This window comes from Monopterus albus, unplaced genomic scaffold (genome assembly GCF_001952655.1).
Source record: "Monopterus albus unplaced genomic scaffold, M_albus_1.0 scaffold472.1, whole genome shotgun sequence".
Classification (NCBI taxonomy): Eukaryota; Metazoa; Chordata; class Actinopteri; order Synbranchiformes; family Synbranchidae; genus Monopterus; species Monopterus albus.
Window position 1 is genome coordinate 2,677 of NW_018128352.1, and position 24,950 is coordinate 27,626.

Sequence of the window (24,950 nt, forward strand, 5' to 3'; positions counted from 1 at the left end):
ATTCAATTGAGTGGGAAAATTCTACTTCAGCACACTTTCAGCTATTTCAGCTATCAAACTCTTCAGCACTTCAAGGACATTCATACTTTATTCAGAAATTTTCTAAACTTCATACTCTTGAAATATTTAGCTTTATTTTGAAAATCTTACCCCATTCAAATAAATGGTAAAATCCAACTTCGGCATACTTTCAGCTAGCAAAAGCATTGAAGTGTCAAAATGTTAAGCATTTTCAGGGTGATTTTTCAGCCCTCAGCATCCATACGCTTTTTCTTCAGAAAATGCACTTCAAGGACATTCATGCTTCTATTCAGAAATTTTCTAAACTTCATACTCTTGAAATATTTAGCTTTATTTTGAAAATCGTGCCCCATTCAAATGAATGGGAAAATTCTACTTCAGCATACTTTCAGTTATTATATTTTATCTTTGTATTCTGTGCTACTTTCTTTTCATTTTGTGATGTAGAAAGAGTAGGTCGCTACAAAAATCACTACAAGACAATCCGCACATAGTGCACACAGTGTTTCCATGGCGACTGTGGGAGGCGCGGCGTAACACCCACCGGAAACGGCCTCTGCAGTGCCAGTAGAAAATGTGAAGGAGTAAGACCTTGATATCTCTTTTAAAGAGTTTATCGCTGATTTGTGTTGAATGTGAAGACACAGGATGGTATGCCTGGACTCATGTGCGCGCGGCTTGATGAAGTAGTGCTCCGATTGTGTTGGAAACAACGCACCGGCCGAGACTAGACTGTGTGGGTGAAGGCCGAGCGGTCCTGCCCCCTTCAATGAGCTAGCGAGAAAAGCTTCGCTGGCGGATCCGTAACTATGGACGACTACAATGAGTATCATTAAGCAGCTGTACTGCTAAACTGTTGCGTTGTAGTATAACGAAATCACTATGCGCGACCAAGGGCTCTCCAGGAGGCTCTCAGCTCCCTGATATTAACGTTACAGGCCTGCTTTATTCATCTGGAAATTTCTGATCAGGGGAAGCGGGCTAGCTAGCGCCGCAAGGGTTAGCCCTCTCCGCACTGCATCTCTGGGCTTTGAGGGTGCAGGTTCTTCCATGACCACACCACCGACTTTGTTGCCTATCTATCTGAGGACTTTTTAACTCCAAAAGTATTTTATGGGAATCATATCGGAGAAAGAGAAGCGGGCCTAAGCCAAAATGGTGAACTGGAGGTGGCTGCTGCGAATGTCCAACCGATCGTTGCTGGCCTTCATATTTTTCTTCTCCATGTCCACTACCTGTCTCTACTTCATTTATGTGGCTCCTGGAATAGGTTAGTTAATAGAAGCCTACACTAAACATTTAACGGACCTACAGTTAATCTGATTTTATGTGCATTAGCTTCTGCAGCCCAACAAGCTCCAACTGCAGTTACAGTCCACGCTAACGCTAAAACAATTAGCTAACAGGCTATCCCACTTAGCCTCCAGCTAAACGCACCACTCTATGCCTACATAATGTCTTCTAATAGCAGGGGAATTAAATATTGCTTGAATGTTGTCCCCTTATGTTGGATTTATTGATGCTGTGCACTTTAGAAAGCGTGGCACAGCAGGTTTGTGAATGAATTGACCGTGAACGGCACTGCTAATGTTACTTAAAGGGGATCTGCACAGCGACACAGGCAGGTTCAACCAGTTCTTGACTGGGAATTAGAGTTGTAACGTTACCTAAGAGTCACAGGAAGGAATGGTGACAGTACAGATTTTTACTGTAATCATTGGTATTCATGCTCATGCTCGGAAGGTGAAGGCTGTCTTGGAAATTACGTTGACGACAAGGCCGATACGGCTAACGGCGTTAGCCTATTTCAGGTGGAAAGAGAATCAGAATCAGCTTTATTGGCCAGGTGTGTCGGGGACACGAGGAATTTGACTCTGGTACATCGGCTCTCAATGTGCATGTACATATCCCCATGCAAGGGACACGTAAACGGTAAACCAGCATAAGGCTGTGTAATATAACAAAATAAGCAGTATTAACAAGCACCAAACAGTGCAAACAATGCAAAATAAGCAGTATATATAGGCAGTGAACGATGCAGACAGACAAGGAATGCTCATTGTGAAATGGGATAGGTAGGAATAAAAATAGAGACCTGTACAAATCTGTATAATCTGTACGAGGTATATTTACAGGTATGAGGGTTATTGTCCAGTCATACTGTCCGATAACAGTAAAGACGGTTTAGTTTTTGTTTTCTACATTTAGTTTGTATGAGTCGGTGTGGGATGGAGTGGTGTGTGTTTGCTTGTTTTGTTGTACTGATCTAACGTACAAAATATAATGTTAGCAGAGTAAATATGAAGTTTATGTGGTTTAGCCTTTCATATTTAAGGAGCATTTTCCCAATTTTTTTTTTTATTGGTGTATATACAAAAGATGGAAGCAGTGAAATATTATCTTTACGTAATTAAGTATTATATTATAGGAGCAGTTGAAGCTGTTGGTCCATTGTAGCAAAAATGCTTGCGACTCATCACAGGTGTACTCACACAGATGTGTAGTTACAAATATTTGGAAACATTTTCAACATGCAATTAAAGTAAAGATCTCACAAAGGTATAATAAACACCACTTTTGTGTGTGACTGTTGCACATTTATGTTCATACTAGGTTTAATTGGAATTTTAATCAACTTTTTTTTAGCCATGGCATTTGCCTTAAGCAGGCTGCCTGCCTTTTCTGACAGGTTCTGCAAACACCTGCCTGTCTCTGCAGACTTCTGATTTGTCAGTATTTTGTGGAAACCCTGACCCTTCTTCCCTACTTCCTACCTCACAGCGGTGATCAGATAAGCAGTGTATTTATGAAGAGCAAAAGAACAAGTAGAACCCAGCACACAGAACTATCATGTTTTGATTTCTCTTTGACTGCAGGCCATAGGCCGTATCTTTCTCAAAGGCAGAACAGGATGAGTTGAGAAGGCAATTTCAGATCTTGAGAACAGTTTCGATAATTTGAAATGACCAGGGTTTCGAAATGTTTCACAACATTGGCTATGCACCAGCCCGCTGGCAGAAGACCGAGCTGCAGCTATAGCAGAAACGGCAGAACAAAACATTGCTGCAGTGGTCACATGACTGATGTTTCGAACCAGTGTCGTAAACCTTTCCTTGAAAACTGGACCTTCTCAGACGACCTCGAAACCAGTTGATCCTGCCTTTCGACATTGCCATCTCCAGACAAAAGTAATAGTCAGGTGTAGACTGTTTTTCAAGCCTGTTTCCCATTTAAGGCTTAAAGGAATGTTTCCATGTCACAAGTCAGCTATTGAGTTCATTTATCAGAGTAGTGATTCCAGATTAGTGGTTGTACAATAGTATAGAAGACTGTAGCTTTGAGCAGATATGCAGGAATCCACAGATGGAAATCGCTGACATCAGATGCAGGTCTCCCCTCTGAATGTTAGTTTGTTGCAGCATTCAGAATGTGTTGTAGCCCTCTGTATGTGGCTGACAAACCAGCTGCATTTTTCCTGGGCTTTCTGCACAGTGTGCTATTAACAGGCTGGTGTGGAGACTCAGCAAGTCTGGGATTGCTCTGCTCCACACTCCATTCATCATCCAGCTGATGATTGCTGCTTGCTGTTGTGTGCTTCTGCTTTGCTTGTTCTGCCTTTTCCTTAACAAAGCAATGTTTATCTTTAAAGAAAACATCAGACCCTTTTTTCTTGGTTTCTGAGCCAACTAAATATTAGCATTCGTCAGCATCATCTGTTGTCTAGCTTGCCTTGACCTTCCCGTATTCTCAACCCTGTCACCCGCTCACCAACCAAGGTTGCCTGGCTGTTCTCATAAGCCTTGTCATCCCCAAGCACTGTTCACTCTTTTCTCATATGCTGAAACTGGTGCACTGGCCATCAAGATACAGTAGGTGACACTAGAGTTGTCATATAATGATATATAATGTGGAGAAATGTAAGTTTGTTAACCATTGTTTGTGGAGAAATGTAAGTTTAACCTTTGTTTGTACCATGGTAAACATTTACACAAATACTTACATTTTAAAAATCATAAATACATATGGGGATTTTAATTTTCCTTGATGTATGGTTTCAAACTTTTTAGTTTAAGTCGATAAGTAAAATGAACTCGGGGAGAGGACCCAGCAGTACATGAAGCTCAGAAGCCTGACTTGTAAAGCTCTGTTCTCAGTGCTTTATGTGGGGCATTCAGAAACCTCTTGTACACACGCTTTTTAAGTGGAACCCATGGGCGATGTAGAAAATGAGATTGGGAGAACTCGTGTAGTAAGTTAAAATGAATACTTTGGTTTAATTTTTTTTTTTTTTTAGACTTTCACATCATCTCTTATGACCTGATGCAATGATTTTGGTTTTGTCCCTGTGAATATCATGTTGACTTGGCTGCCTTCCATTTAATTTCGTTACATATCTAACTTCACATCAAACCGTTCCTTCTGCATTTCTGCCATAGTACATCTGTAATGAGTCAGCACTGACTGTTTAATTTTTTTGTAATTGTTTGATATTCTCTAATACAACTGCAGACACTGAACCTGTTCTGTCTGCTGATTTTTCCTACAGCAGGAACTGATGGTCTTGGGGAAAAAATTCTTGGATTAAAATGCACACTAATGGCTGGAACATTCAGCGGGCTCTTTCACACATTCTGTCAACTTGGTGCACTTTGGTGATTCAGATTTCGTATGAAAAAACCTCACCAAAAAAAAAACAGTAAAAGGAAACAAAATATTTGCATGAGGTCCACCGAGATGTGAAGTGAATGTTGGCTTCAGTTTGCATTTGTGACATAATGTGATATTGAAACTGCTGTCCCTGGAAGTGAGTCAGGCAGTTCTTTAGTGACCATCTGCCATCCCGCGTTGTAGTGGCATCACAACCAGATGTGCAGCATTGATAGTTACATGTGCATAGCTGCCAGATGTGTAGTAATAAGTTAATTATGTTGTCTTTTTTTGTGTTTCCTATTTGTAGTTTGACACATTTGAAATGCTGATGAACTTGCTGGTTAGTGTTTGATTCATCCTCTGTAATGGGGAAAGCAGATGGTTAAGGCCTATGTTTAGCTTCAAGACAAATTTTGATTGTGCTGTAAAAGTGCAAACTGAAGTGCAACATGGATATGTTCTAGTAGCCTTCAGACAGTTAACAGGTATCTGAAATACCACACAAGTCACACCAGTGACAGCACCCATTCTGACTTTGAACCTTGATGTTCCCTCCCAATCTGAGCTTCATAGTCATGTAACAATTAGTTTCTATATATTTTCTCTACGCTTTTAGCACCTTTAGTATTGAATGGCATCTTAAGCTCCTTTCAGACATATTTTGTAAATCATGTGGGTCTCTCAGGACTGAATAAGCTCACTGTTCTTACATAAATGTCACAGTAGCGATCTTAGTGATGTTTTCCTGTAGCCTTCAATGCGGCACAAGTCTGAGCTAAATACTGTTCCTCAAATTAACGTGAAGACAGCAGCACAAGGTAAAACATGTCTTCCATCTTAGTAGGAGCACTAAGACCAAATAATTCCTCCACTTGGCTGCTCAAAGAAAATAAAATGTGCTTAATTAACCACAACACAATAATGAGCCAGTTCTGAGGAGTTTTCTCTTGTCAGGCCAGTCTAAACATTTTTTCCACCCAGCATGGGGCAGAAGAGGTGTCGCCCACTTTATATTTTCATTGAGGCTAGCTTCTTGGATGGGATGGTCACTGCCCAGGAAAATGCTTTAAGTACAGCACATGAGGACATTAAATGACAGGTCAAACTCAACATAGTGCCATTCTGTGTTTGGACAGCGTTTGCATTGTAAAATAAGCAGCAGAATTCACTAATAAAAAAGGACAACTCATTGAGAGAATATTTTGGCAAAGCATTGAAAGATGATCCTTATTTAAGGCTTCAGTGGGATATACTGTACTTTATAAGCCATCAGTGATGTGGCCTTCTTCCTCTGTCTCCTAACATGTTCACATGACAAATTTTCTGAATGACCCAGAACCGCCACTTTACCCAGTAACTCCAGTAAATGTCATAAAAGTGGACCACTGTACTGTTCCTCTCCGTCCTGTTCACTAAATGCAGACATTCTCAAAGTACTGTATGGAAAATAAAGAAAGGATTTGTAGATGTCATGACAAGTCAAACATCAAACAAAATGGATTTATCACAGAAACCAGTATTTTAACTGGATGGCTGTTTAATATTTCTTGTGTCTGTGTAGTTAATAATTTTATGTTTGAAATATATAATGTTTATGTATGTGTATTTAATATTTTATTAACTCCTGTTGGTAATTTTGTTCTAGCTGCTTCCAGTGTCCACCTCTATGCAACTGTTTCTGTAATTGTGGTAAATAAGTTTCAAGGCTAAGTGCTGCATTAAGCAAATGTAATGGGATATTTATAAATCAATTGGTCAAGGAGATTAAAATCTCTTTTTCCTTTGTGTCAGCCAACACATACTACTTCATGGTGCAGGCTCAGGGCATCATGTTGAGGGACAATGTGAGGACCATTAGCCAGATGATCCGACTGTATACCAACAAGAACAGTACACTTAACGGGACAGGTAAGTGATACAGACTCTTTATGCATGTTTTACTTTCTTGGTACATACAAAGGTGCTACATACAGTATATGAAATTAGTTACAGTTAGTGGATATTCAGATTGTGCTGCTTGCAACCACTTGGGCAAATCTACCTTCTGCTGCTCAGCTGGCTTCACTGCATCCATACATGTACCAGTATGCATTGTATGTGAGATTAACAGGCCTAACTTAGGCCCAGGTTGGTATGTGGCTCCTTATTACATTCACTTAAGAGAAGTTGTTTCTTTCCTTCCACATATGCAACCACATTGACCATTGTTTGTGCAGATGGTAAGAGTTAAAGTTTAGCAGAAACCTCTACAATGAACATAGTAAAACATTTTATTAATCACTTTTTTTTTTTTTTTACATGTTCAAGTTCAGGGGAAAAGGCAGACTGATGAGCTTTGGCTACAGGATGAACTATGGTGCTGCCACCATGCAGCTGAGAAATGGATATGCTGAAGTTCGCCACAGAGCACCTTAACACCCTGTTAGCTTAAAGCCTTCATTGGAAAAAAAACACAAAAAAAAGCACCCATGCTGTCACAAAGTAACTTACGACCACTGTAGCATTTCTACTACTGATACTCTGTTGCATGAGTGCTGTCCTCAACAACATACATAAATGCTGGCCACACTGCTGACAGGTGATTGCTGTAAGTTTGAGGACAGTTCTATGTTTTGTTCTGCAGGTGCACCGGTTTGAAATAAAACAATGGATACATGTTTTTCTTTTCACTTTGTGCCTCTGTTTGAAAATGGTATTTATTAATGATTTCCCTGTTGGCAGAAGCAACAAGATGAATGCAGAGGTGCAGGAGCATTATGTTGCTCAGATTCAGCCAAATGTGTCAAAATCTCAGTCTGACTGAGCTGCATTCCACTTGCTGAAGACCAGACTATAGTCGGAGAGAGATGCTCCCAGCAGGTTGCGCTGAAGCCTGGGAGCACATCACCACAGAAGATACAAAGTGATGATACTGATGTCTGTGGGTCGAAGATTTCAACCGTTCACTTCATCCCGTTTTACACAAAATGTTAAAAGTAATGATTTTGTTTGATGTGTATTTGTGCGATTACTTTTGAGCCCTTGCAATATAGGGACTAAAGTGGTTGTTCCCCCCACACAGCTCTTTCACTATTGATGGAACACGCTCACATTAAAGCTAAAACGTGGCATTTAAATCTAATATCAGTTATTTCATTTCAAATTGAATGTGCTGAAGCACAAGCTGACAGATGTGTAACTGTCCAAACACTGTAGATACAGTAAAGTATAGACACGGTTGTATGCAAACGTTTGGACACCCCTGGGCAAAGTTCTTTTTGTTTTCATTTTTGAAGTGAGAAGATATTAACACAAGCAGCTGTTGAACAACCAGAACACAAAACTTGCAGAAGTCTTCATCACGTTTCTCGTGGTCAATCCCATCGCTTGTTCTGCTCATTCGGCATTTTCACAATATCGGTCCTCATGTCCCTCAGCAGACTTATCATTAAGCAGATTTTTAAAAAGTGGGGTTTGGATGAGCACACAAGGTCAGTAACCACTAAATCCACGTGTCTCCCAAAAGATTAGACTTAATGAAAGTATCTGCTCTGCTGGCTGTGCGTGACTTGTCTGGTCCTCTAAGCAGAGGAGAACACAGCAGAACATTATCAATGACAAAACAACCTTCTGACTTGATCTGTGATCACTCATTTTAGATGCCATTTATAGCCAGTCACAGTTGTTGTCATGAACTTTTATTTATGCCGATTTTGTCAGATGACTCAAGATTATGAAAGTGAAGCATTGGAGTCTTTCTGTAATTCTAGATGTTTGTTGAATTCAGTACAGCCCTGGAATCCACGTAACTCCTGCTTTTGTGTCTTTGCTGTCCTTACCTCTACCACAGGCTCTCCCATACATGAAAGCTGATTAAGTTATCACTTCTTGTTGGGGTTCTTCTCTTTTACTTGGTTAAAAATAAAAAATAAAAACTGTAAAAAAGTTTCTAACATCAGTTAGCAGTGGGGAATTTAAATATGTGCCTGTTCCCACAAAACAGGTGCCACTTGTAACGGAATTTTATGCCAATACTGCATAGTAACATCTACATAATAATGCTGCTACAGTGGAGTAAAGAGAGTGCAGTGCCAGGGTGTGGTCAGTTAAAGAGAACACTGATGTTTGCACACAAGAAAAGTAAAAAATGAAATGTGGTTGTGATCACTAACAAGTAGTCACTGAGCTACACTAGTCAAATAAGGTCAGAAAATAGCATGATTTCAGCACTAGAAGAGAGCATTTATGCTGTCATGATAAAATAACCACATAACTGATATAAAAGCTCCTAGTTTGAAGGCTTTGCTGAGTCTTACTACAGATATCGCACTAGCACTGAGGCTGCTGTTGGGTTTTTCTGCAGACTATCCAGACGGCAGTAACTCCAGTGAATTCCTGGTCCAGCCAACTACATACCTCCCAGAGAACTTCACGTACGCCCAGAACCTCCCCTGCCCGGAGCGATTACCTTCTATGAGTGAGTAGAGGAAAGTGTTCAGGGTTCAGTGAAACACTGACATTTTACAGGTGCAATATTTCACTGAGGATGCTAATCATGTTGCGTGGCAAACCTTCTACTTAAACATTTCTCCATGTCTCCATTTGGAATGAGCAGTATTCCAAGCTGTTAATCCCAGGGTGTTCTCAGAGTAAAGTTAATTGAGTTTGCACCTCCAAAAGTCGTTAAAATGTGATAAAATCCTCAAACATCCAGAAGCCGAAAAGAGGGGTGTCTTTTCTTGGTGACAGCCTTGTGTGTGTGTTTTTTTTGTTTTGTGCTGTGATTGTATATGAAGTGTACTGATTTATGTGATGCTGATGTACCAGTGGAATAACCCTCTTAAAACAAACCCTCTCCACAGAGGGCCTTATGGAAGTGAACATGACGGAGATCCCAGTGGAGGAGATAGAACTGAAGTTCTCTAAGCTTTTTGGCATTGAGTTTGGAGGCCATTGGAAACCAAAGGACTGCAGAGTCCGCTGGAAGGTTGGTTTATGCATTTTTACAAGTGTAGTAACTGTGTAATTTAAAAATCACACTTTTTAAGTATAATGTCAGTGATGATAGAGTGGGTTCTTTCGAGAAGAAAGTAACCATAAAAACCAGACAGATTTATTAAGTGTGCATTGACTCTTCCACTAATATTTGTACTGTAGGTGGCCATCCTGATTCCATTTAGAAACCGTCATGAACATCTCCCCATCCTCTTCCAACACCTCATCCCTATGCTGCAGAAACAGCGACTGCAGTTTGCCTTTTATGTCATCGAACAGGTACAGGCAGTTGGTGTGTGTGTGCTGCGGTGTATGGTAATGTTTTCTTTTTTTTTTTCTTTTTTTTTTATTCAACTACACATCTAACATTCAGCTAAATGAAACTGGTCTGAGCTCATGCTGTGCGGATTGTGTGTTAAATCTTTTTAGGTACTGAAGGCAACCTTCCACGTTAAATAAGTCTTCATATGATTAGTTTATTTGTCTAATAGCTGCTAATTGATTGTGTGTGTGTTTAGAGTGGGAGTCAGCCTTTCAACAGAGCCATGCTGTTTAATGTGGGGTTTCTGGAGGCTATGAAGGACTTGGACTGGGACTGTTTGATATTCCATGATGTTGACCACATCCCAGAGAACGACCGCAATTACTATGGCTGTGGTCAAATGCCACGTCATTTTGCTGCCAAGCTGGATAAATACATGTATATGTGAGTATGTTGTCAAAATATGGATATTTTTGTAAAAATATATTGAATATAAAAGCCTAAAGCAGAAGTAAGTGTAGATGTAAAAGTGAAACAAATACTGAATTGACCCATCTCATTATGGTGATGACAAATTGACTCAAGAGTTGATATAGATGCAGTTTTTATTCAGACATGCATTGAATGACATCTATGTTTAACTCATGTTTGTTGCTGTTTCCAGTCTTCCATACAGTGAGTTCTTTGGCGGTGTAAGTGGACTTACTGTGGAGCAGTTCCGCAAGATTAATGGCTTTCCCAATGCATTCTGGGGCTGGGGAGGCGAGGATGATGACTTGTGGAACAGGTTAGTCTACTATAGCGGGATGTACACTGGATTCATTTATTGATTTAGTTGGCTGTGTTTTTATTTGGGAAGCCACTGAGGGATTGAGGGATTTCACTACATAAACATGGTTGTTTTTTGCCCTTAATGGACAAGCACATGTTTGAAAATGGGCTTGAAGTACAGTCTAGCAGGCAGAAAAATAAGACTATGGTGGTCGGGAGTATGAGCTTAAGCAAGACCACATTGTAGCTGAGCTTTTGAAAGGCAAAAAGTACCATAAACTCTTTATTGTCTCCAGAGGGATTTGTGGAAAATCTGATAAATGTCCTCAAGTGATGTCCTTAGAGTCAGTGTTGGTTGGGTTTGTGATCTACAAGTTTGAAGTGTGTAAAAAAATCTGGACATGCAGTTAGAAAGATGCGAGCTTTCCAGACCTCCGTAGCTGCTCTTCATCTCTACTGCAGTCTACAGGCTACATTAGCCGCTCTTAGCATAAGACCCCTCAGCCTCCAGCACAGCTGTCAGAGGCCCAGGTGCATCATTAATAGCTGCTTTAAATTGCCTCTCGTGAGTCTGACAGTGTTGTGCAATGATAAATCAGTCGAGTAATGAAAGGACTCAACAGAATGCAGCAGCCCTTGGTAGATGGCTGTGGGGCCATCAAGTGACACTGGCCATCTCACTTTAAGAAGATTAACATCACAACACAATTGTGGGGTCCAGTTTGTAACCAGGGTTAAGATGCATAACATTGCCTGCTTCTGAACATAGACCACTACACGGGCTGCCTGTGGTGTCCATGGTAGCATACTGAAGGTATCTGCACAGTCACTGACAGTACCATGATGAACCAGATATCCTGTCTTAGGTCAGTCAGGATCACTACTTTATTTTAAGAATGTGAACTGTCAGAATAATAATAGAGAAAAAGATTTATTTTATCTTTTATTTCTTTCCTCACATTCCCAGTGGGTCAGACGTTTTACATACTCTCAGTTAGTATTTGGTATCATTGCCTCTAAATTGTTTAACTCGGGTCAAACATTTCAGGATACCTTCCACAAGCTTCTTCCAATAAGCTGCTGGAATTTTGGCCCATTCCTCCTGACACAACTGGTGGAACTGAGTCAGGTCTGAGGGGGTCATTGTTCATTTGGAAGACTGGTACATCTCTACAAAAGACACACATGGCAATATGAAGTCTCTGGAGAGGTGTTTTGTTTGTTTTAATCTCTTAAGTGCAATTGTATGTAAATGTCTGACCTAAACTGTAGTTTCAGCTGACTGTGAATAAATGTTTAATGCATACCTGTAAGCAGATAGTCATGTAGTTTCGATCAGCAGACTGTTGGTAGACTGCTCAAGCTTCAGTTTATCTGAAGCTAATATTGGTGCAATGCTGTAAATAGTAATGCAGCTTGGTTCCTCGTCAGGGTTCACTATGCTGGTCTGAATGTCACGCGACCAGAGGGAGAGATCGGCAAGTACAAGTCAATTCCTCACCACCACAAAGGAGAGGTGCAGTTCCTCGGGAGGTAAGAATCTGCAGTAAGGGCTCTTTGTGGGTTTTTTGTCTGGCTGCTTCAGTGTCCTCCCACACAGTTCCAGGCCCCCATGCAGCCCTTAAGGATATAGGCTAATGGATGGACACTGATATTGTCTGTAATGACCTCATATTTTGTGCTAACAACAGGATAAATTGGCCTTATCTTCAGTAGCATGAAAGCCATTGTCTCCCAGGTATCAGAGGCATTAAATGTCACAGCATCTCAGTGCTGTGCCTTTGGGTAGTGATAACATAATGCTGTGTAACCTGGAACCCACTAATGGTACGAATGCTCTTATAGAAAATGTAAACAAGTGGCATCCTGAAGATCTGTGGGAAGGCACAAATGTCAGCAGAAATGTCAAGTATATGTGATTCACACTATATAGTTTAGTACTGGAAACATTGCTGATACTTCAACAAAAAGAGCCAAACCAGCACTGAACGTAGCAAGTATTGTGTATGAAACCTTGTTCTTCTGTGCCATAAAGATCCGGTGTTGTCCACAAACTATTAAAAGTACATGAGTGAGCCACACTGGTGACATGTTCCTTCATTACCATGAACACACACACACTGGAGTTGATTTTGACCCGGTTCCACATAAACAGTCCAAATGCCATACTGTAAATACTAGAGACGAAATGTGGATTCATCCACCACAGAAAAACAAATGCATTTTCTTTTTTCTGTGCCTTTGTTTGTTTGAGTGAAAACTACAGTACTACTGGTGTACAGTTTTACGTCTTCAGTAGGATCCAATGGGCCTGGAGCTGAGTGACATACAGTAGTCATTTTCAGAAACTGTAGGATAGTGTATGAATGAGACAGATGTTCATCAAAGCAGCCACAGGCGTGTGTTGTGTAGTAACGTAGACAGAGTTTAAATATTGACATAAGAACCGTGTGATTGTGTTTTTCTAGGTATAAACTGCTGAGGTATTCCAAAGAGCGGCAACACTTGGACGGCCTCAACAACCTCCTCTACAGCCCTCACATCTCACTCAGCAGCCTCTACAAGAACATCACGGTGGACCTGTACCCTGAGCTTGCCCCCATCATGGACTACTGAACTGTGTCTCCCCGCCCCCGCCCACCATTTAGAGACAGAGTGGCGGTGTGACAGAAGACAGGAGGGGGGCACAGGCGGTGGGAGGGGGACAATGTAATGCTGCCAAGAAATCATCATGAGGAAAAAAAAAAAATGGAGAAAATTCAAACCAGAAAAAATGGAGAGGCACAGTGGCAAGTTTCTCTTAGTGAACTGTTAAGTGTGTGTGCATGTGTGTGTGCGCACATGCACGTGTGTGAGTGTTATGGGTGCTGCATGTCCTTTTGTCCGTGCTGGCTTAGCTGCTACAAGTCCTGGTTTAGGTTGGAGGGAGCAGCAGCATCTCTGTTTACTGCAAAGCCTTAATGTGGCCAACCCACTCCGCTCGTCTCTGCACTGCTTCACTCCTCATGTGTCACCGTCACCTTTCAAGCCAACAGACAAGTTCTTCTCTCTCTTTCTATTTTCACTTGTTTATACATATCATTCTGTTAGGTATTCCTCTAAAAGGAGGGATCTGAGCAAGGTCGGAATTAATATTTGTGATGTAATTTTTTATTATTTTTTTAACAATATGTGCTATTTATTTTTTCTGAGGATTATTGAAGAAGCACTCCTGCCTGTGTTTGTTTTGCTGCACTGCTGCTGAATCCGCATGAACATGTATGTAAATATCGGCCTCTCAAAGCTCGGACACAGAACATAAATATGTAAATATGAGCCTTTAAATGCTCTGGCATATTCCAGTGGATTTGAGTTAGATTTTGGCAGCTACCTTTGTTCTGAGGATTTATGAAGAGTGAGTGGTTTCTTCCTGACAGGAAGAGCTTCTAATAATATAGGTTGTTTGGTTTAAAATAACACACAAAAAACAGAAGTATCCAAATCTCAAGATTTGGCATTATTGTTTGCATGCCTTAAATTATTTTGTTTACCAGTTTGTTTGTTTTTCCAAGCATAAATTATTTTATTATTTGGAGATGTGTATATTTTTATTTTGCCTTTTCGTTGTGTTTTTTTCCTTTGAGCTGAAAAGAGCAGCACTGCTCCTCGGTAGGAGGGAGGTGTGACTGTGCACAGGGTCGGCCATCTCGCCGCCGTGTCCACACAACATGCTTTAGTGCAGCTTTCTGATCTCTTTAGGTTTTTTTTATTTATTTTTTTTTAATCTCAGATGTGTTTCTAGTATGACATTTTTTAAAATGATTTTTACTCTGATTTCGTATTCGACCATGTGATAAAGCTCTTCATCGTACTGTACCATGCGCTGAAGCATGGCCCTTTGGACTGGACACTGTGTGTGTCTGGACTGTGGTGTTTTTTTCTAGGCTTGTGTGACAGAAGGGCCAGAATGAGAGAACCTTATTGTCAGCTTCTCACATCTGAAGCTACTGCTGTTCTTGAATGGCACAAATGAACAACTTTCATTTCAACAAGCTTTGAGCACTGGAAAGAAAAACATGTAGGCAGATTATTTTTGACCTGATGTTCACTGTAAAGATTTTTCTCTATATCTCTAAGGTTTGCATTTGACCATGAATTGTATGTTTGTACATTTTCTTTAAATGTGTCCTTAGATGTTAAGTCAGAACTGTGGCCATTTATGACCTGGACCCTACCTCCTCTTCCATCACTATTTCATCTCGAGTCTGTTAGACTAAGATTATTTGATCTCTGGTTGTCAGTCCAAACAGTGGTTCTACATGTCACTGTGTGACACACCAACCGATTTGGGGCTTCGGTGACTAGAGACATGTAAGAAGTTTCAAACCACATGTCTGCCGCTGAGATCTACATTCATATTTTTAATGTAGTAAAATATTCTGATAAACCAGCTACATAGCTGCTCCGATCACAGTAGCAGATAGACAACTGGGCACAATCTGTCAGCAAATGAAGCTTGTGTGAAATTATTGAAAGCCCCGGAGCAGCTATTCACCAGTCCTTGTCATGAGATGGTTCTGGTAAGGAATAAAGTTTAAATTGAAAAGCAAACAAATCAATGTACATTTTGAAAACCCGAGTAGCAGAAATGGATGATGCATGGTCATAATTATTACGTTTCTTTGTGTGTAGTTTACATTTTTACAGATGAAGTTATTGTTCATTCAAGCAGTTTGTTTGACAGAAAGCTGATTTGCTGCTATTTTTGGTGGTCGATTAATTGTTTCAGTCATTTCTAAGCAAAGAGGCCAAAAATTCCTTCTTCCCAAATGGGAATTCATTCTTTATGAAAAAGGCAATATCTTTTGGTTGGATTCTGGCTGTCTGTTAGTACAGACGAGCAGTCTGAGAAAATCACAGCCAAACAATTAATAGATGAATGGAGAGAATCATCAGCAGACTAGAATAGAAAAACTTCTGACCCTCGTGTTTTTCTTGTAGAGCTCTGATTGACCAAGGAATCTGACGAACCTCAAATCCCAGTACGTTCCCACAAATGTGATCTAGTCTGTCTTGGACCATGTGGTGCATTATCCAGTAAACCTGTTAGATGGCTGTTTTCACACAGTTTGCACAATCTGCGGGCATACTGTTCTTGGCGTGTCACTATTAGCAGGCTAATAAAAGCATGTTTTGTTTCCAAGTGGTGACTCCCACTTTGGAATAAGACGTTGCTACTCTCTGTGTTATAAGATATACAAGTGTCTTATCAGTCCATCCATGGCATGGCTTTAGTGGCCACACCTAAAGTCTGACACCGGCAGATGCGTAGTATCTTCTTAATAGTTGGACGGGTAAATTGGAGGGAATAGGGTGAATGTCTGAAATGGCCAGAGTGACCCCTCAGATATGTTTCCTCTAGTATTAAAGCACTTATGTGTTAGTCAGTACACCCAGGGTTCCTCCACAAAAACACTACAAGCACTCCTGGGAATGGCCGTCTTTAAGTTGAGGTGGATTTAACCTTCTCCCTCCAAAATGCCCCTGCTGCAGCCTCTTTGTGTTTACAGTGTCCCCTCCCCCACAAAAAGCAAGGATGAACCTACAGTACAATCTGACTTGTGTTCAAAGTTTGTGGAACAGATGAGAGCTCCAGTTCCAGCCAGTCTGATGCTGTCAGCGTACCTGCTTCCTGGCTGGAGACCTAGGACTGGAACTGCATTAGTCTTGCAGACCTGTCTTTTCTTCTATGCGTTTTTATTTTTTTATTTTTTTTTACAAAGTACCACATTTTAGCATAAGAGAAATCGGGTTTGTTTATAGGTTACTGACTGTGCAGGAGTAAGGTGGAGCAGGATTCAGAAGTTGTTCACGTAGCCTGGTTCATCACAACATGACTCACTGTCTTGGTGATCAGCAGGTTAGGACGCATACAGTACCACATAGTTCAGTGTTCACGAGATGCCCCTAATTAGATGCAACACCACCCCCTCCCATATCATGACTGCACATACATGCTGGTTGATCTGTTGCTACAGTAGCCAGTACAGCAGTTTAATAACAGATTTCCCTCAACTGACACTGTGCCAGTCTTTAATACAAGAAGACTGTCCCGCTACACTGGCACAGTTTGAGTCTTAATACGTGGTTGTTCTGGCCCCTGCAGTTCTTCATCACCCGTGTGTTCTGACAGACATTCCAAATGCATTTACTGGTCTCTGTGTACTTTGCATGTTTTCTTAACTTGTCTGCAACTGCCCAACTTTATGTATGACTTTTACCACTCTTCACAGTTTTGTTTTTATAACTAAAAATGGCTCCACATTCTAAATGTAAAAGGCACTCCAGAAGTCAGAAATTCTGCATTGCATTTTGGACAACTTAGAAGAGACAGAACTGAAAATGAAAGCATTAGATATCCTGACTCTTATATGTTTTCTTGCCCACACGGACTCAGTGTTATTCTGTGCAGATGAAAAATAAAGCATTGGAACTGAAGAATATTGGCAGCAAAGTCCTAGAACTCGAACACTTCCCATGATGCAACTCAGGCATCTTTTGTTAGACCCCCTGTGCCTGATACATGAAGAGTCCCAGTTCTGCTGTAAAACTGCAGTCTCCAAAGCCAAATTGACATAATCCTGATAACATCACTGTGATGTCATCAGGGTTAATGATGGCATCAGGGTTAATGCTCATTCTGTTCACTCCAGTGTTTATAGCTGCTTTGTCGCCGTCTGAAATAATTTTACTCTGGCTGCTTGCAGGTCATGTTCAAACGGAGTTTTGCCCACATGTTCTAAGATGGAGCTGGGCAGTTATTTCATTCATACTGCACCACTTTGCAATCAAGCTTTCATTTCATTTGCTAACCAAATGCCACTGACCTCCAAAAAGAATGAACACATTATTCTTCTGTTGTGAGACTAATCGATCAAGAGCTGGCACCTCAAACCTCTTTTCTAGCCTTCAGTCTGCCTGGCCAAGCCTTTGGATACATAGGACAAAATAATGCAGTTTACATTTACTTTCCATGTGTACAATGACCAGAGCCTTGCTTTTGTGAACTGCGCTGCAGGCAGCTTTCCACTGCATTACTGATCAGAGTGATGATGTGGTGTGCTCATGTTGGTGATACAACACTGTGTGAAAAAGAATCTGGGCCCCCATGTTTATCATTATTTTTGTAGCAATGCTGTGGTTTAATTCCTTTATTTATTTCATGTTCAACAAGCATGTTTCTCATTGTATGATTTTTTTTTCTTTGACTCTGGTAATAATGGTAATAATTGGAATCTGACATATACCAGCCACTGACTGTTTCACAGATAGATCAGTATGCTGGGAGATGGAGAACAGTGTGCATCCAGAAATGCCTACAATGTTTGCACACATTTAAAAACAGTGTTGCTGTTATATAGCTTATCCAGCCGAGAGCACTGGCACATTAATTAATTGACTGCTAAATGCCCCCGCTGCATACCTGTAAGGAAAGCGGGGGGGGGGGGTTCCAGTATTTTAGGTTTACTTTCCATGTGTACAAATTTTCCAGAGCTTTCAGACATATCTTGTGACCTTCATGTGCAGATGAGTTTGCTCATAATATAACAGTCGAGACAATAACTCTGATGATGTTAGTATATGTCAGATAGTATATGACAAAACATTGCACCACAAGGTCCATTAACAGCTTGTCAAGAGCTTTCAGCTTTTGTTAAATGGCCTTCCTCTGTAATCTCTTTAACTTAGGCTTCATTTCCTTTAAAGGGTCTTGTGATACAGTTGAAAGCACCTGAACAGGTACCAATGGACCTCAAAGTGAAAACTAGAGAAAATGCATTTCCTGTCGAAAATGTGTGTGGATGCTGATATGCTGAAAGATCGCCCTGAAAATACCTGAAATCAATTGCTGAAACAGCTGAAGGATGAGAAGAAATGGCAACTTCCAGCGCCGACAGCGATGGCAACCGTGGTCACTCGCGCTCTTTTGTGTTTGTGCGTGGCGCTTTGGTGCGGTTACGACAGAGGGGAACATGGACCTCACTCCCATCTATTCACCTGGCTAATCTCCACTCCCTGGTCAACAGTGGATGAAATTCTTCTCATCAACAGGACTAACTCTGACTTTGCACGCTCTGCTGCTTTGTGCTTCACGGAGACCTGGCTCAGCGACAGCGCAATTCAAGTACCGGGCTTCCAGGTGTTCAGAGCGGATCGTGTAAAGGAGCTGTCTGGGAAAACGAGAAGAGCTGGAATCTGCTTCTACATAAATGAAGGTTGGTGCAGAGTGCTACAGAGGACATGTACCGCAGACCTACGGTAGAGTCTCTTGTTATCAACTGCAAACCCTTTTACTCTCCCCATGAATTCAACAGTTTCATGCTAATGGGAGTGTACATAACACTGCAGGCTAATGCTAGCGCGCTACAGCTCCTAGCAGAACTGATAACTAGCCTGGAGCTAGAACATCCTGACTCTCCACTCATTGTTCTAGGAGACTTTAACAGAGCAAATCTCACCTAAAAACTGCCCAAATACAGACAGCACGTCACCTGTCCCACCAGGGACAAAGTCACACTGGACCACTGCTACACAACAATAAAAGACGCCTATCACTCTATCCCCCGCGCAGCCCTCTGACTCTCAGATCACTGTAAGGGCCATCTTATTCCAACCTACAGGCAGAAACTTAAAAGCTGCGAAGCCTGTAGTCAAAACAGTGAAGAGCTGGACTGAGGAGGCTAAGTCAGAACTACAGGCCTGCTTTGACGCCACAGACTAGAGTGTATTTGAGACTGCAGCTACAAACCTGGATGAACTCACTGACACTGTGACATTCTATATCAGTTTCTGTGAGGATGTGTGTGTGCCCCAAAAGACCTTCTGCACATACAACAATAACCAGCCCTGGTTTACAGGAAGACTCAAGCAGCTTCGCCATGCCAAAGAGGAGGCTTAAAGAAGTGGGGACAGGACTCTGTACAGCCAGGCATGGAACACACTGACAAGGGAGATCAGAGCAACAAAGAGGAGCGACTCTGAAAAGCTGAAAGCTCAAGTTTCAGCCAAGGACTCCTCTGTGTGGGAGAGCCTGAAAACCATCACTGGCTATAGAAAACCACCACCCCCCTGATGTGGATGACCGTCAACTAACAGACGACCTGAATGTGTTCTACTGCAGGCTTGACAATCACCACTCCCCCCTCACCCTCCCCACCTCAGATCCAGCAGGCGCTGCCCCCTCACCCTCCCCACCTCAGATCTGGCAGCTGCTCCCTGGACAATCACCACCCTTCCCTCCAGCCTCGCACCTCTAACGATCTGTGAAAATGATGTGTGTGGCCTCTTTAAAAGACAAAAGATCAAAAAAGCACCAGGCCCAGATTGTGTGAAACCCTCCTGCCTGAAAGTGTGCAGTGATCAGCTGGCCCCTATCTTCACACTTATCTTCAACAGGTCACTAGAGCTGTGTGAAGTTCCCTCTTGCTTCAAATGCTCCACCATCATTCCAGACTCCAAGAAAACCTCCATCAGTGGACTGAACGACTACAGACCTGTCGCCCTGACATCTGTAGTTATGAAGTCCTTTGAAAGACTGGTGTTGGCTCACCTGAAGGACATCATGGACCCCCTGCTAGACCCCCTGCAGTTCACCTACCAGGCTAACAGGTCAGTGGACGATGCAGTGAACATGACACTGCATTACATCCTGCAACTCCTGGACTCCCCAGGGACCTATGCACTGGCCCTATTTGTGGACTTCAGCTCAGCATTCAACACCATCGTCCTGGACATCCTCCACTCCAAACTGACCCAGCTTACTGTGCCTGCCCCCACCTGTCAGTGGATTACAAGCTTTCTGACAGATAGGGAGCAGCAGGTGAGGCTGGGGAAAACCACATCCAGCACCCAGACAATCAGCACAGGCGCCCCCCGGGAATGTGTGCTCTCCCCTCTGCTGTTTTCACTCTACACCAACAACTGCATCTTGAAGGACCCCTCTGTCAAGCTCCTAAAGTTAGCTGATGATACAATGGTCATTGGTCTCATCCGAGACGATGACGAGTCAGCCTACTGTTGGATACCCAGTTCTTTTCGCCGTTAACTCTGAGAGATGAGGCAGTCCAAGTAACTTCAAAACAGTGCTGATTTATTCAGTAAACACAGGTAAAAATTAACATTACACGCTCAGGAGTCTTTGCACTTCCAACATGCACACAGGCAGCTGAAAGATGAAAAGCCTCGAACCATAACAGGCCTATACATTATATTACTTCGGGCTAACCACATACTATGCCGAGACGCCAAACCGTGACTTCTCCCGGTGCCAGCTTTGCAGCAGGCCAGAGCAGTAGTCAAAGCATGAAGAAAATCAATGTGTGAATGTCTGTTGATTATGTGGTGTGTAGCTAAAACATTCTGACATGACATTAAGTATAAGAAAATATTATGACTATGATTATGGTCAAACACGTAATAATAATATTAAACATTCTGTCTCCTAACAATAATCAACTTTCTGTCTAGTTATCCTTGAACCTGAACAGCCTGGAGTACCCTTAAGAATGACTAAGCATTTAACAGCCTGAGCTAGACATCCTGTCTACTCTAAACATTTCTAATATATAAAATATCTAACCAATAGCTATCTAACTAAAAATACCTAACACTAAAGACAGGAGGTTGAGCAGCTGGTCCTGTGGTGTAGTTGCAACAACCTGGAGCTGAACACGCTCAAAACAGTGGAGATGACATTGGACTTCAGGAAGAGCCCCCCACCCCCCACCTTACCCCCACTTACCATACTTGGCAGCACTGTATCAGCAGTAAAGTCCTACAAGTTCCTCGGCTTCACTATCTCCCAGGACCTGAAGTGGACATCCAACATCAGGATTATCACCAAGAAGGCACAGCAGAGGATGTACTTCCTATGCCAGCTCAGGAAGTTCAACCTGCACCAGGAGCTGCTGATACAGTTCTACAGAGGAATCATCGAGTCTGTTCTCTGCACCTCCATCACTGTCTGGTTTGGCTCAGCAACCAAACAGGACAAGTACAGACTTCAGCGGACAGTCAGGACTGCAGAAAGGCTTACCTGGATTGATGCAGAACCTAACAAACGTATGTCCTCATTAATTCGTTTCACCAGACTTTTAAATTGAGGGTCATTGTAATCAAATCTGCTTCCATACACGATAGAAGAGATAATATTGGATGTTGCACAATTCAACGGGTGTGCCGTATCAAACGGATTCCCTGTAAAAAAAAAAAAGACATGAATAACAGAGTTCTCATTTCAATGAACATTCCTTGTTCTCTGCCTTGTTGTGTTGGTTGTAAATACTGCTTACTTTTGTTATATTACACAGCCTTATGCTGGTTTACTGTTTGCACATTGAGAGCCGATGTACCAGAGTCAAATTCCTCGTGTGTCCTGGCCAATAAAGCAGATTCTGATTCTGATTCTGAGATTCTGAAGTTCTTTGTTGAAATAGTTAAGAACTTTGTTGAATAATCTGAAGGATGAGATGCAATAAATACAAGCACAAATGTCCTTGAAGAGTTGAACATTTCGATACCTGAATGGCTTTTTTAGCTGAAAGTATGCTGAACTTATTAAGATGTGAAAACATTCCAATTTGTCCCCACAAAGTAGGTAAAACAAGTAGGTGTGTGTGAGTGAGAGAGAGAGAGGGGGGAGTTATGAAGTGCCATGTATCAATTGCACTGCATTTTATGGACCACCAGATGGCATTCCAGGACTGTGTCATTGACTCAGCACTTTGAGCTCCCATTGACTTGTATTGTAAACAAAAAAGATGAATAAATTAAAAAGTATAAAACGTTATTAACAAAAGTTGAATACCAGCAGGAAGGTTTGAAGAGCGGAACAGGTAGATATCTGAATGTGTGGATAATGTATTTGAATTGTGTGGATGCTGTAAAGCATCCACACAATTAAAGAATAAACTTCGGTCTTATGTTGTTTTTGAAAGTGTTGCCTTTACATCATTTGTCCACCAGAGAGCGCCGACGAGCAGTAAAATGTTTCCTACAATACATATTAAATAACCAAAACATAAATTTATGGAATCATTGGGCCACATTCACCAACTGTTCTTAAGAACAAATTTATTTGGAAAACCAACTTACAAAGTTTTCACAGAGACTCTGTCATTCAGTGTTTTCTTGGGATTTGATTTGTTCTTAGGTAAGAAGAGAATCTATGCTCACTCAGGAGCACATGTACACAGGTGTGAACACTGACGTGTTTGTGTGAAATAACTGGTGATTTAGTTTTCTTCACCTCTACAGTTATATAGTATAAGATTTAAGTTACAATAACAGTTTTGTCATTTTTATTTTACAAAACGTTGTCTTTTAAGATGAACAAACACTACGCTAAAATGTACAGCAATTGCTTGTTTATGAATCAAGGTTTTAAAAACTAACTTTTACAGTGTGAATGTTGTAGCTTAGAATTAGGAAACATTATTTAAAAACCAAACAGGTTTTAGTGCATATCTTTATTTATAGTTTCCGCTCATTTCTCTCGGATATGGTGGCCAGTGGTGATGGCCTCTGTGGAAGCGATTGATTGTCCAGCTCCACATCTGAGCACAGAGGAACCTGGGTGCATGCACGGAGATGCGCTCAGCTGACGGCACACCTGAGAGAGCTGTACACGGCCCCGATGCGCTGGTCCAGCTCACATAACTCAGGCTGTCCTCCTCCACTGGCCAGCGTCTCTTTTCCGTGTGTGTTTTGTTTGCCTCAGATTTGCGACCAAACATCAGTTGTGCTCCCTTCTCCTTATACAGCGTTCACTGGATGAATCAGAACATCCTGTGCGTCTTTTTTGTTTTATTTTATATCCACTACTGACGTTACTAAATATGGCAGCTCATTAGTTGTTCTCCACTTCATAACTCATTTACATTTTCGTTGTAGCGTTCTTGGCTTTCTAACCTTCTCATCTGTTTCTATGAGACGCCCTTCAACGCACGGCCCTGCAGTCTCATGCCTTTTTATGGGCATTGGTGGGGCGTTTACCCGTGCTAATTAGCAATGACTGGCACGCGCTTTCAACTTACAAACACATGGGATGCTCAGAACACAGGTGTGAGCAATTCTGCGGTTTAGGAACAGATGTGGACTTTTCTTAAGAACAAGTTACAGACAGATTTAAAAAACACTTTAGGGAGCTGTTGGTGAATGTGGCGTTATCTTCCTTACATCTTACATGTTTGTGTAAAAAGGAAAGAATTTTGTTTAATATGCTATTAGCAAGTTTATGCAAATCTTGTATCAGCCTTAAAGTCCATTATCATTTGGCTCCCACATCACAGCCATCTACTGATGAAGTCCATGAGTCCATGGGAGAACATTCCCAATAATCTGACTTTGTGCTAAGAATTGTATTTCTGTCAAACTGCCACAGCATTTCCAAAATCTAAACTGAACCTCAAATAAATAGTTAGAAAAAGTCAGCTGATGTTATCAGACTTTTTTACAAGTCTCAATATTGGTCTTGAAGATGTAGTATCCATAAGGCTCCACTGTTACTAAATAAAAAGGCTGTGCTTGAGTGTAAACATTGATTTTGGTTGGTATTTTTGGTGACCGAGTGAAATTAGAGACATTTTCTAAAGAATGTCCAAAGTGCTTTATGAAACGTGTAGGGTATGGTTCTTGTTACCGTGCTAACTCTGAGAGACGAGGCAGTCCATGTAACTTCAAAACAGTGCTGATTTATTCAAAGGATCACAGGTAAAATTAACATTACACGCTCAAGTGTCTTGCACCTCCAACATGCTCTGCAGGCAGATGTAGGATGGAAGACCCTGAACCATAACAGGCCTATACATTATGACACCTCGGTTGGGAAAGCCCCATACTACACAGAAACGTCAACCGGGACATCTCTCTCACCAGCTTTGCAGCTGGCTCTAGCAGTAGTCAAAACATGAAACAAATCAACGTGTGAATGTGTGTGTGTGTGTTGGTTAAGTGGTGTGTAGCTAAAAACATTCTCACGTCCTCTAGTACATGTCGTGACTTAAACATAGGAACATATTATGGCTAAGGCGTTTAATAATAATATTAAACACCCTGTCTGCTGACAGTCATCAACTCTTCTCTCTAGTTATCCTTGACCAGATGTACCCTGTAGAAACTCATAAGCAGGCCTAAGCATTTAACAGTCTAACTAGACATCCTATCTCCACTAAACATTTCTAATACATAAAGTATCTATCCAATATCTATCTGACTAAAAATACCTAACAATTCC

General features: G+C 41.5%; 1 protein-coding gene across 2 annotated transcripts; it reads left to right on the forward strand.

Annotated features, from left to right (window-relative positions):
• The first annotated feature begins 513 nt into the window (after nt 1-513).
• b4galt6 (UDP-Gal:betaGlcNAc beta 1,4- galactosyltransferase, polypeptide 6) lies at nt 514-18,713 on the forward strand. 2 transcript variants are annotated; one of them, XM_020587676.1, is made up of 9 exons: nt 514-605; nt 6,463-6,579; nt 9,014-9,127; nt 9,513-9,637; nt 9,808-9,924; nt 10,164-10,351; nt 10,572-10,694; nt 12,110-12,211; nt 13,147-18,713. In XM_020587676.1, the coding sequence occupies exons 2-9, from the start codon at nt 6,480-6,482 to the stop codon at nt 13,292-13,294; spliced, it is 1,017 nt and encodes a 338-aa protein (XP_020443332.1). In that variant the 5' UTR covers nt 514-605; nt 6,463-6,479; the 3' UTR covers nt 13,295-18,713. The 2 variants fall into 2 exon arrangements, with proteins under 2 accessions (XP_020443332.1, XP_020443331.1); XM_020587675.1 differs by having other exon boundaries at nt 515-1,291.
• The last annotated feature ends 6,237 nt before the right edge of the window (nt 18,714-24,950 follow it).

Bases quoted from the DNA above. Each gene is read 5' to 3' on its own strand.
- b4galt6 (XM_020587675.1), top strand. From the start codon at position 1,177: ATGGTGAACTGGAGGTGGCTGCTGCGAATGTCCAACCGATCGTTGCTG. The intron at 6,580-9,013 runs GTAAGTGATACA...GTTTTTCTGCAG, and splicing joins CAGTACACTTAACGGGACAG to ACTATCCAGACGGCAGTAAC. The intron at 9,638-9,807 runs GTTGGTTTATGC...TTTGTACTGTAG, and splicing joins ACTGCAGAGTCCGCTGGAAG to GTGGCCATCCTGATTCCATT.